The following is a 12,929-nucleotide window of genomic DNA, read 5'->3' as shown; positions in this document are numbered from 1 at the left end:
ACTGTGCCACTGAACCTCATAAAATGCCCAGTTCCCTGTGGTTATTTTTTTCCCTGCAGAGTCTCTGCATTAAATTTCTGCCTGTTTCCACACTTTCGCCATTTCCTCTCATACTTTATCCTAGCTCACTGTTCCCAAAGGCATAATTCGGCCATATTTAAGACCCACTGCAAGTGTCATAAATGCCTTGGAAATATCCTCCTTCATCTACTGCAGGCTTGGGAAAGTTCTGTGGGACCGCAGTGTTAGGAATCACTGAACTGTAGAGTTGGGAAGGACGTCAAGAGTTATCTAGTCCAACCACTTTTAATGCAGGAATCACAGCTAAAGAATACCTGACAGATGGCCAATTACAGTAACCTCTGCTTAAAAACCTCCATTGAATGAGAGTCCGCCACCTTCTGCTGCTGTTGGACTCTAATTCATGTCAACCACTGCCAGCTTGGTCAATGATTTGAGATGATGGAACTTCTGAAGATCTCCAGGTCTACTAAGATGTGATCTCTGAGGGCTGCCTTCATGAACCACTTGGAAGCTGCAGCTGATTCAGAATGTGGCTGAGCAGTTGTTAACTATGACAAGCTCCATCTCTCCAAGAGCTGAATTCTGAATACAAATGGGGGCGATAGGGAGACTATGGGTTGGCCCTTGCCTTCATGCCTGGTTGATGAGCTTCTTGGAAGCACCTGGTGAGCAAGCAATGGAACCTTCTGACCCTGAGAACTAGACTCTCATTTAATCTATTGGACCAATAGAAGAAGCAAGAGCTTTTCAGTAGTTGCATTCTCACTGCACAAGTCCCAGAGAACCCACCTTGCTCCTTCCCCGATGGGCTTGAGGAGGCTTGTAAAAGTGTTTGCACTTCATTGGGATCGTGAGCCATTATTTGGATTTTGCTTCTTGAGTTTTGTCGCCATTTTAATGGTGTCCAGTCGTGACCGACTCAGGGGCTGTGGCGCTCATCTCACTTTATTGGCCGAGGGAGCCAGCATACAGCTTCCGGGTCATGTGGCCAGCATGACTAAGCCGCTTCTGGCGAACCAGAGCAGCGCACGGAAACACTGATTACCTTCCCGCCGGAGCGGTACCTATTTATCTACTTGCACTTTGACATGCTTTTGAACTGCTAGGTTGGCAGGAGCAGGGACCGAGCAATGGGAGCTCACCCCGTCGCGGGAATTCGAACTGCCGACCTTCTGATTGGCAAGCCCTAGGCTCTGTGGTTTAACCCACAGCGCCACCCGCATCCTCAATGGTGTAATAGTGGGCCTCTATTTGAGATTTGCTTCGGGAGTGTTCTTGGATCCAAAAACCCAATACAGATCCAGTCTTTTACATTTTATTGCAGTGGTTCAGCATACCTAATTTCCCATTAAATTCTACCTGCAATGCGTATAGGACTGAAGTTGTGTTTTATTTTGCTGCTTCTATGTGGTTTCAGTTTTTAATTTTTGTTGTTGTTAAATTGGAAAAGTGGCTCTTACATTCTAATCAATTGAATAAGCATCTATTAATTAATGGTTAGCTTCTTTTCAATATCCTCCTTCCTGTGTTAGCTGCATAAATATAGCTCAATTAAATGTAATGCCCTTATTTTGACTCTTCCTCCACCCCATTAAAAGTCAGAAAACATCCTTTGTAGTATTTCATCTGCTACCTGCATAGAATGTTAATAGGGTAGCCAGTTGTTTGTTTTTCTCAAAGGGTTTTTGAACATCTCTATAAGAAATCTGTCAGTACAATCCTATACAGCACCACTGAATTCAATGTAGCTGACTCCCAGCTAATTACTATTCTTAATTGAATTTCTTACCTGCCCTTAAACCAGTAAGAACAATAAAATACAGTATTAAAATCACTTAAAATCAAAATATGACTGCAGCTTAAGACTCAGAAATATGGCAAGTTATATTTTGTCCACTATTCATATCAACACCAGGAAAAAACTTCTGTTTCAGTATCACGCTGCTGCTGAAGGCATGGCAGCAGTTGGGGCTGACCCTGCTATTAGGCAGGCTGAAGTCACTGCTTCAGGCCTCAGAGCCATTGCCCTTCATTAGAAATGGGAGCTAGGTGTGCCCCAGGCCTGTCATATACCTCCTAAACTAGCCGGCTGCACTGGAGGACACTATTCCATTGACAGTGTTGAAGGACGATTAAACTGTCATCGCAGGAGGGAAGACACCCCCAAAATAGTCCATGGGGACAGAACATGTCCAGTGATCATGCAAATTTGGCTATAGAGAAGTGAAACACTTAAAAGCTTGGCCGGGAGAGGGGACATGTGCAGGTGCATGGAGGAGGCAGATAATACTTTATTCGGCTATAAGCCCACAAGGTAAAACCAATCAATAAATAAAATAGCATTTTACATTCTAAAATATCAACTAAAATATTTCAACGCATAATCTCCTTCACGTTACATACAATCTCTAGATGTACCATATTGTGGCCTTGAATATAAAGATAGTGGATAGAGTTTACTAGATTTTTAATAGTCATGCAGCATTCCATGAAGTCTTTTATATGAAAGAACTGAATTCAGGAATCTGGCAGCCTGTAATGTTCTATAAGAGTCAATGTCCTGGAGTAGATAGGCTAGATGTAATTCAGGTGGTTTAGCAACAGTTTCCAAAATGATTGAACTCAGAATCCTTGATCGGGGAACAATATATAAAGGACAATTAAACAAGATATGATAAAGGGATTCTATTGATTTGTTGTCACATGCGCATAAAACAGAGGTTTTACCGTTAGAAAATCTATTGCTCAGCACATTTGAGGGGAACACATTAAATCTGGCTCTAACAAAAGCGAATCTATGCGACGCAACTGATAAGGTAGACAGATATTGAGGTATCTGGGACATAAATGTAATGCCCTGATTTATCGGGGAACATGTACCTGCATGGAGGAGGCAGCTGGCTATGATCATGTGCACAGCACCAGCCAATGTGGGATGGGAGTATCAGCTGGGCATTTAAGGTGAAATTCTTGCCCCCTAAGAGGAGCAGCCCATGCTGCAACTCTTTGTTGCAGGTCCCACTTGCTTATATAGACTACTAGGCTGTTGTGGTATGGTACACACAGTTTGGGCTGGGTGTTAGGCTCATGCACCTCCTCCCACTATGAACAATGCCTCTGATGATAATGGGGTCAAGGAGCTTGTGGGAAATGGCTCCTTTCCTGAGAACTGCCCATCTTTTTCTCACTGCAAATGGAGAACAGGACTTGGGCTAATTCAGAAAGGCCCCTACTTATTTAAGTTGCACTTTGCATTGTTGTTTATGTGGGCGACAAGGAATTGTACTCACGCCCAAGGCTTGCTCCTGTGCCTCCTGTGTACAGCCTGGCTCTATGGCAGCATCCCATACTTGGGTCAGACTCAGGTGTGCAGATACAAATCCATCCCATGCTACTTAAATGAAGAAGGATAAGACCTGCAGAAGCAGTCCTATGAGCACATTTACAAACACTGCAAACTTTATACTGGAAGTGAGACTACACCTAACTTCCCGTGTAGGAGAGGTGAAATATAACGCTTAAGGCTGCAACCCAGTGTTTGAAATTAGCCAGGGGCCAGGCACATTTTGCACCAGGCTACCAAACACTTGCGACCAAGTGAAGATGCCTGGGCGTCAGGATGGCACCTGACATCTCTGCCATCTGGATGTGCATGCCTTGGCATCATTGGATCTTTACTGTTTTCACACAAACATACCCCATCCTGTAGAATTCTGTCAGTTATAGTTTATCTGCACAATCGGAATGAATTTCAGCAACCAAATGCTTTTTCCGTGCAGCCTGAGCAGGAGTTACAGCTATTTATTGTAGCTTGTCTTCACTTACCCCAGTCTACTGCCCTGCTCACAGTTGTGAAGAATATCCCTAGGTTATGAATGGTCCATGTTGCCATTAAGAAAACAAGGTCGGAATAGGCCAATATATATGTGGACTGTCCCTGGATCAAGTGATTTATAATAATAATAATAATTTATTATTTATACCCCACCCATCTGGCTGAGTTTCCCCAGCCACTCTTTTTTTTTCTTCAAGTTCTCAAAGTTCTTAACCTAGCTCAAGGTTGTCATCTGAACTAGCTCAATGTTTAACTGATAATCGCAGTCAGACCATCATCTGAAAAATCAGACTTTAGAGCCGCCTTGTCCCGAAACGGCAACTAGACATTCCATTTTGGTGACTGTAACCTCGGATTAAGGAGTCATTTGTTTTCTAGATTATATATTTGAGTTTCTAACACTGTTGCAACTTTCTATACACTGTTACCTAGGAGGAAGCCCTACTGGACCAAATTGGGCTTACTTCTGAGGATATGTGGATAGGATTGCACTTTAATACTGCAGTCCTAAGGGGATGTAGGTAGCGCTGTGGTCTAAAACACATTTACTAGGAACTAAAATCTGCTGCTTTAATGGGGTTTGTTTCTGAGTAAACTTATTTAGGGTCGATCCTACAGGGACTTTATTTGTAAAACAGCTAGGGAAATGAATTAACACAAGTCATTAACCGTTTGAAGTCTCAGACCTTTTACAGATGTACATGTTTGTAAGTTGCATTTCACTGTTTCAATGCCTGGCAGTGCTGCAGTACTGTGACTGCAGTCTTAAGCAAGCCCAGGGACAGTTAGTAAAGAATTACAGTATGGCAGCATTTTTGGAGATAAGCCCACAGTGAAGATAAACGCTGCAGAATTTAGTACGGGGAAACGACAACATGGTCTTTGAAGTCTAACAATATCTGTTCCACTCATTAAAATGGAGGGAGGGCCAGAGATTGTGGGTGCATGAAAAGCAGGTTAAGTAAAAAAAATATATATCTCTAGGACAATATTAGTCAAGGATCAATTGGAACCAGAAGCCTAGAAACCCATGAAAATGATTGGTATGTGTAAAATGAAATATGCCTCTTCATTTCCCCCTTAGAAACTATGTAAAATCGTTGTACTAGAAAAAGAGGAGCAGGGGAAAATAGGCATGGGGGATGTGTGCAATTTTTTTTAATTTTTTTTTTTTTTTTTTGCTAAACCCACCATTTAAAAAAAAAAAATTAAAAAGAGGAAGTCTGCCTAGAGGTCAGGAAGCCACAAGGCACCATTGCCTTCCCATCTGCAACGAGGCTGTTTGCAAAAAGCGCAGAGTTTGCATTATAACATCCGTCACGTCAGGGGACCCGCTCCGTGGTGGACAGCTTGGAGGTGACGTTGCAGCAGTTTAGTGCCTCTGCACCAACACCGTTGCCCTGGGCTGGTTCTTACACTCTCCACCTGAGACAATCCATTTACTCTGCGGCAGCCCTGCTGACTTGCACTTTCTGAAGGACGGGACTCTAAGGAGCCATTGCCCATCGCCGCCCCTCCTTTGCACCCACCCAGCGCCTTAAATCTTCACCCCACTCATCCGTGTGGTAGTCGAGGGCGCGCCGAGGACTGGCGAGCTAGCCAGCCATACTCAGGGCGATGCATGCGAAGGCGCCGCTCCCTCTAAAAGTTGATTTTTGAAAGCAGCGTCTCAAATCCACTCCATCAGCCTCTGCACTAACCTCAACAGGACTGGAGCACGCACACACACACCCCAAAGTAAAAAAAAATTGCAACTGCGTTTGCCAATCGCCAAGCACATTTCTCACGGAAGCCAATAGGAAAGAGGAGGCTACTCCAGAGTAAATGGACAGCAAGAGCTGCGATCTATTCGCCTCTGGGGGGAGGGGGCAGCCCGACTTTATGGCCTCGGAAGCCCCCCTAAACTTAACAGGGCTTAATCCCAAGTGTGTGTATGTGTAGAATTGCATCCTTTAAAACCGCTTGGAAAATCCTGCTGCTGCGGGTGACAAGGGAAGCGCTCCAGAGAATGGCAGCCTCCTGTTTTTGCAAAGCGACGGCAAGCCGAGAAGGGAAGCGAGCCCCGCACAACAAGGGGGTTGCTTGCGCGTCTCTCCGACGGGGGGGGTCGGGCTGGTTGCGATTTGGCCAGAGTTGGCATTCTCCGCCGAGCAAATAAATAAATATATCCCCGGCAGCGGGGGGAAGGGGGTGGGAGCTCTGCGCTCGGGCTCCTTCGCAATTGGGGAAGGCGCAGCCCCACGTCAGTGTCGACACCCACCCGCCCGGCTCCCCTCCCCCTCCCCGTCCACGCCTTGAGCTCCCCTCGCCGCGCGCTCCCCTCCTGCCAGGTTGCAGCGCCGCTACATAAGCCGCGCTCGCCGCTCGCCGCCGGCGCATCGGAGTCGCGAGAGCGCGAGGATCGCGAAGCCCGGAGGAGAGAGACAGAAAAAGAGGCTGGGGCGCCGAGCGGAGCCCGGGAAGCAGCAGCAGCAGCAGCAGCAGCGGGCGCGCTCCGGAGCTTGGCGGGGAAGGCAGCGCGCCAGCCTGGAGGAGAAGAAGCCGAGGGCGCGGCCGTAGAGGAAGGACTCGCTCCGGGCCGGCCATGGCCTTGGCGGACAGCGCGCGGGGGCTCCCCAACGGCGGCGGTGGCGGCGGCGGCAGCGCCTTGCGCAGCGCGGCGCGCCCCGCGCAGTCCGAGGCGGCGGCGTCGTCGGTGGGCGGCGAGGGCTTCCCGGAGATCGTGGAGCTGAACGTGGGCGGGCAGGTGTACGTGACCCGGCGCGGCACGGTGCTGTCGGTGCGCGGCTCTCTGCTGTGGCGCATGTTCTCGGAGCAGGCGGCGTCCGAGCTGCCGCGCGACTCCAAGGGCCGCTTCTTCTTGGACCGCGACGGCTTCCTCTTCCGCTACATCCTGGATTACCTGCGCGACCAGGAGCTGGTGCTGCCCGAGCGCTTCCCCGAGCGCAGCCGCCTGCAGAGGGAGGCCGAGTACTTCCAGCTGCCCGAGCTGGCGCGCCGTCTGGCGGCCGCCGGCCTCCCCTCCGCCGCCGCCGCGCGCTTCTCGGGGCTCTTGCGCGACGCCTCCGTGTGCGCCGACGAGCCGCCGCCGGGCCTGGGCTACCTGGAGGCCGAGCTTCCCGAGGGCGGCGGCGGGGCTCTCTCGGCCTCGCCCACGTCCAGCCGCAGCCCGTCGGGCGGGCCTTTGCTGGCGCCGTCCCTCTCGCTGGACGCCGGCGGGGCGGCGTCGGGGCGGCGCTCGGGCTACATCACCATCGGCTACCGCGGCTCCTACACCATCGGGCGGGACGCGCAGGCCGACGCCAAGTTCCGCCGCGTGGCGCGCATCACGGTGTGCGGCAAGACGGCGCTGGCCAAGGAGGTCTTCGGCGAGACGCTCAACGAGAGCCGCGACCCCGACCGGCCCCCGGAGCGCTACACGGCCCGCTACTACCTCAAGTTCAACTTCCTGGAGCAGGCCTTCGACCGGCTCAGCGAGGCCGGCTTCCGCATGGCCGCCTGCTCCTCCACCGGCACCTGCGCCTTCGCCCCCGAGCAGGGCGGCCCCGCCGACGACAAGATCTGGACCAGCTACACCGAGTATGTCTTCTGCAGGGAGTGAGGGCACCGAGATGCACAAGCGCAGCCTGGCCTGGCCACCAGCTCCACCCCACCCGATATTTTTTCTTTTTTCCAGGCACATTCCTTTCCCTAACCTAGGATGACCCGGGCCTGACCTTGCAGAAAGAAACCTGCCTAGGCTTGACACATTTTTGGCTTGTGTGGGAGCTGCGCCTTGCAAAACTATAGGAGAGTTTTGAAGGGGCTGTGCTGGGAGAGACAAAAGTGCCCCACTTGAATTCCTGCCCAGCATCCCAGATGGAGCCTTCGCAGTGGCGTAGCGTGGGTTGTCAGCACCCGGGGCAAGGCAAGTAATTTGCGCCCCCGAGAGTGAGTGAGCCAGGTAGGGTCAGAGAGCTGCGAGTGCGAGCCCCCCCCCAGATGTTGCGCCCGGTGCGGCCGACCCCCCCTGCACCCCCCACGCTACGCCACTGAGCCTCTGCCTAAGCAATAGGGTGGCAGCCTGAAGGCTCTTCCACTTTTTAGAACTGCATAGATAGACACCCATTGTGGTGTCTCCTCTTCTGTGTTGTTCTTAAAGGTGCAGAGAACTTCCTTCCCTTCCGCTCGCTGAGTTCCTGGCCCCTTGTTTACATTTCTATGCACTTGCCCTGTGGTCATCCCTTCATAGCTTTGTGACACCTCATGCGCCCCTCACTTGTACCTTGGAAGAACACCATCTACACCTAGGTTCCTTATATAGACAGTCACTCAGCCCCTCGCCCATAAGGACGCCTCTTGTTTTGTACAAGTTTGATCACTTCCTTCTACCCCTTGCACTTAACATGGGTCCAGAGCACTTCCATGGGCCTTTTCCATGTAATGTGCTGCCATTGCCCAACCCTTTTATATAATCGCTGCCCACCTCAAATGCCAGCTGTGCAGAATTCACTGTCCCAGAATCAACCCACTATGTGATCTGTTCATATCGCTAGAGGTAAAACACAAATCTCGACACACGTACCTGTGTCCCCTTTATAACATGCATGCTTCCAAAGATGTCTGTCTTGTTCACCCCAGAACATACGTGCTGTATATTTTATTCCTGCATCTCCACTCCCCCCACCCCCCCACCCAGAGAATGGGTGGGCATCAAATGCTACTTCAATGATGTAAAGGACCCTTTTGCATCTTTCTGAGTCTGCTTCCACCAGTCTCCCATTTTCCAGCCTTTTGTTTCTTTCTGCATCAAGGTGAAGGAACTGCTTTGTGGCCAGTCCGCTGCCATCCTTCCTGCTTCCCAGAAAGTGTTGCCTTCTTGCCCTGGGATGGGAAGAGGAATCTGAAAGAGAGAGAGAACATTTTGCACTTCCCAGCCATGTTGGTGGTGAAGCAGAGAGAACCTTTCCTGATAATTATTTTCCCAGTGTTGCCTATCTCCTAAATTGGATGAAGTCAGTGGAATGGAACAGCTATTTCTGACAGGTTAGATTTTGTGGCTGCTTCTGTTCCCCAACCCCTACCCTGTTTGGGGGCGAAATACTAGACAACGCAATCAGGGACCTCCTTGTACCATTTTATTCCCTTTGCCTTCTCTGCCGCTTTCCAAAGTCTCTTTCTTCTTCAGCTCTTTGGAACTGCGTTACAGTGGTGATGGGTCAGAAGAGCCAGTGCCAAAAGGGGCCGTCATCAAAGTGGCGACTTCTGGATTTTTACACCACTTGAACAGTTGGAACTTCCCTTCCAGGAGCAGAAGTCTTTGATGGCACAAAGCAATGTCAGTTCTTTGAAAACTGAGTGTGTTTGCAAAATGTAATTCTGACACAGGGGACAATAGCAAGGAAGAGTCTTTGATGAAAATTCTTGTATTATCACTCTTTATGTATGTATGTGTGTGTGTGTGTATTATATATAAAAAACCCCACTGCACATTGTTTAAATGTTCTGAAAGTAGTCTGCCAGACTGGCTAAGGGTGGAGGTGTGTCAGGTCCTGGGCACCACAGATTGTCAGATGTGCTAAGCATTTTTTGGAACTCTCTGGGTGAAAGCCAAGTCATACTAAGAGGGGTAGGCCCTCAGAATGACTTGCCTGGGTAGCATCCTATATGTATTCTTGTTTGATGTCTTCAAGGCTCAGTTTAATGCTTCTTTGAAGTGTCCATTGGTGCCCTTTCCTTCCCTGGGCAAAAGAGTGGTATTTCTACATTTGTTAAGACATGCTGCTGAGTAAAAGTTATGGGCATTCTGAGTGGGATGCGGTCTTTCTCTCCAAATACCTAAGGGCAAATTTGGCTCTGTTTTCATTGTTTTCTACTGGGAGGGGGTTTGCACCTACAACAATGCAGAAACATTAAGTCCACGTATGCAGGAATTTTGGCTGGTGTCTTATCTATAGGGAAGGACCACCATGGTGATGTATAAGCACAAGTTTTTACTCTGAATGAAAGCTCTGAACCCCCCCCCCCGCATTAAACAGATCTATACATAAATGCACATTGCTCGACTTAAAAGTACTGTCCATTTACATTTGCGACCTAATGGGTGCTTTTAATGCGATCCAGTCATTTGGCCATTCCTCAAGCGGTGCGCATTGAAACTTGACAATTTACTTAGCCGGAATTAGTTACAAACAGTGTCTTGATGCTTGGATACAGAGTTATGGGCACTATAGTCTTAACCAAAGAATATTTCTATTAAGTTTCCTCCCCCTCACTCCAAAGCTGTCATTTCAAAGAGTGGAATTTCCTTATTTGAGTAAAATATTATTTTAGGATCAAGTGCTGGCCTGTTAGAATTGTTGAGAGAGAGAGAGAGGCTTTCTTTATTTCCTTCTTCTTAGCTAAATGTGTAGCTGCAGCTTAAACCATTCATTTTGAAATTCTTCTGGGGCTTTATAAATATCAATAAAAAAAGTCCAGATTTCAAACATCTCCTATCCACAGAAATGTTTTCCTTTTTTCTCTGGGAGATGGTTTTAAAATGATGTATTTTTTCAAAGAAAGCAAGACAAAGAAAGGGAGAGAGAGCATTTTTAAATAAGGACAAGCAATAAGAGAGCATTGGAAAGCCAGAGTGCTGCAGAAGAGAGAGTCCCCTGGTTGCCCTTATGCCTTATTATAAAATAATTCCATTGTCATATTTTCGCTAAGTGAGAGGTTATTGATTGCAATTAAGTATTTAAAATGTCATTCTCGAGAGCTGATTACAGTCTTTTTCTAGTTTGTGTTGAGTAATTCTCTCTGAAGTATGTTTTCTAAAATTTTGTATACAATCCAGTTTTCAGTAAGTCCTGAAATGAGCTCTTAGCTAGTTTTCTTTTCTTTTTTCTGTTTAAAAAATAAATCTTGTACTGTAGCTTACTAAGTCTATCCTAAGAGTTATGAATGGAGGTGGTTTTTAATTGAACTTGTGACTTAGTGTGTATATAAAGTGTATAAACATTTTACACGAATCATTTAGTTTTTTATTCATTTACTAGTGCTATACAGATTTTCATATGCTGTACCTGGACAGAGTACTTTCATATTAAGCTGTGTTTCTGCACCTATTTATATGGGGGGAGACTTGCATACAAACATCAGCAAAATGATAGAAGTATGTTTGTCGACACTTATTTGCTTGAATGTGAATTAACAGCGAAACTTCCTGTTAGCTAAAACGCATCCCTCTAACGAAAACTTGTATTTTGATTAGTGAATGTTTATTTGCTAGCAGACTACCCTAAAGCTCCTATTATTTTTTAAACCAGAATGGGTATAATAAAAAGAACTAACTAGTAATTTTGTAATTTTGTGTTCTGTATCATTAAGGGGACTGGTGGGATATTGGGTTGTCATTAACAGCCGAGTGATTGAGGAAACTTAGGTTTGTAACTTAGCTAAACCAAAAAAACCCTTCCTATCTGCCACCCGTGTGTGGTTTGTGTGAGAACATATTGCGTCTACTTTCTAGGAAGTAAGTCCCATTGAACATATAAAGTTGCCACAAATAAAATGTCTGTAGCTCAGAATTGTCTACTTTGACTGACAGCAGAGCTCCAGGGAAATAATGGAGTTTTTTTCTCTCACGGCACTGCAAACTCTGATTATTTTAACTGTAAATGGCAGGAATGTGCAAAGCAAGGCTTTGGTCCTTTGCTGTCAAAGTTAGCAAAACTGGGAACCTTTCCAAGTGGCGTGAATGGGCTTTCCAGTACAAATGAGTTTAGGTGCAAAGCTCATATTGCAGTCCAAAATTTGGGAAACTCTGCATTTCTGTATTATTGAACAATTGCAAATTCAGGAATGTTGGGTTTAGTTCAACATGGTGCTGTCCAGATGTTGGAGTGCAACTTGCATAAGCTTCTGCCAGCATGGCCAGCAGTCTGAGATTATAGGAGTTGGGCTGGAACATCTGGAAGATGACAAATGAGCTAACTGGGCCAGTTCTATCACCTTCATAGGCATTGTTACGTAATAGCTCTTAACTCTAAACACATCTGTTTTGGAAGTTGATTGTATTGAAATGGTTACACATATCTTTGATGCGAATATTAAAAGTCAAAGAGGAATGTATGTGAGAGGTCATGGAGATGAGTTTTAATCCCAGGTTGGAACAGGGTTGTTCTAATGTGTACAGTGGTACCTCAGGTTAAGTACTTAATTCGTTCCGGAGGTCCGTTCTTAACCTGAAGCACCACTTTAGCTAATGGGGCCTCCTGCTGCTGCCACGCCACCGGAACACAATTTCTGTTCTCATCCTGAAGCAAAGTTCTTAACCTGAGGTAATATTTCTGGGTTAGCGGAGGCTGTAACCTGAAGTGTATGTAACCTGAAACGTATGTAACCCGAGGTACCACTGTATTGTCAAAGTGTACATCTGATAACGTTAAAATTGAACCTGTGTTTTAGTACAAACAAACTTTGTTTTTTAATACCTTGAGCAACTTAAGATAGCAAACCAGGCTGTGTAGTGGACATTCATTTACACTTGAACCAGAGAGGCCTGTGCTCTAAATCAGATGAGCCCTATACCTCAAAGGGTTGTTGTGAAGAGAGAATGTCAGAACTCCATGCAGACTGTGCTGAGCTCCTTGGTGCAAAGGTTGGGTATGAACATATTAACAATCCTCAGCATAATCACTTGACAAAGAATCTTAAGAAATTCAAGGGGATGACTTCTCAGTGAACATGCATTGGATTGGGCTGCAAAGCGCAAATGTTATCAAAGGTCTTGTCCTAAAAGCGCATGTGTAACGAACAGTTGATAAAACACTTCAGTGTTGTTGTTGGGGGGGGGGGCGCGAGAAAACCATTGGCCGGGATCCGAAGAAAATTGCTCACATCCTTTACCTTTACCAAGTACCTGGGCTGGTTTTTCTTAAACAGGAATTTCCATTCTCTGCATTCCATGCCAAACACCTCAAGCTGTTTCTATCTGATGAAGCAGGTGTGGAGAATCTGTGTCCTGCAAGAGGTTGTTGGACCCCCATCATCCCTGACCACTAACCATGCTGGCTACTGCCAATGAGGAGTCCAGCCACCTTGGGCA

At 47.1% G+C, this 12,929-nt stretch overlaps 1 protein-coding gene and 1 long non-coding RNA gene across 2 annotated transcripts in view; one reads left to right on the top strand and one right to left on the bottom strand.

Annotated features, from left to right (window-relative positions):
* Window positions 1-12,929, bottom strand: part of LOC310761305 — a 173,338-nt gene that overhangs the window by 160,027 nt on the left and 382 nt on the right. Inside the window, exon 2 of the long non-coding RNA XR_014547358.1 lies at window positions 9,402-12,921. This is a non-coding gene — a long non-coding RNA (uncharacterized lncRNA). The remainder of the gene's footprint in view (window positions 1-9,401; window positions 12,922-12,929) is intronic.
* KCTD12 (potassium channel tetramerization domain containing 12) lies at window positions 6,121-11,179 on the top strand. The gene is made up of 2 exons (XM_083610980.1): window positions 6,121-7,724; window positions 7,897-11,179. The coding sequence occupies exon 1, from the start codon at window positions 6,444-6,446 to the stop codon at window positions 7,458-7,460; it is 1,017 nt and encodes a 338-aa protein (XP_083467106.1). The 5' UTR covers window positions 6,121-6,443; the 3' UTR covers window positions 7,461-7,724; window positions 7,897-11,179.

Source organism: Podarcis filfolensis (genome assembly GCF_964270895.1).
Source record: "Podarcis filfolensis genome assembly, chromosome: 4".
Classification (NCBI taxonomy): domain Eukaryota; kingdom Metazoa; phylum Chordata; class Lepidosauria; order Squamata; family Lacertidae; genus Podarcis; species Podarcis filfolensis.
This window is presented reverse-complemented; position numbering and strand designations above follow the sequence as displayed.

What these genes read in the sequence shown, in the direction of transcription:
- KCTD12 (XM_083610980.1), top strand. Translation starts at nt 6,444, where the DNA reads ATGGCCTTGGCGGACAGCGCGCGGGGGCTCCCCAACGGCGGCGGTGGC.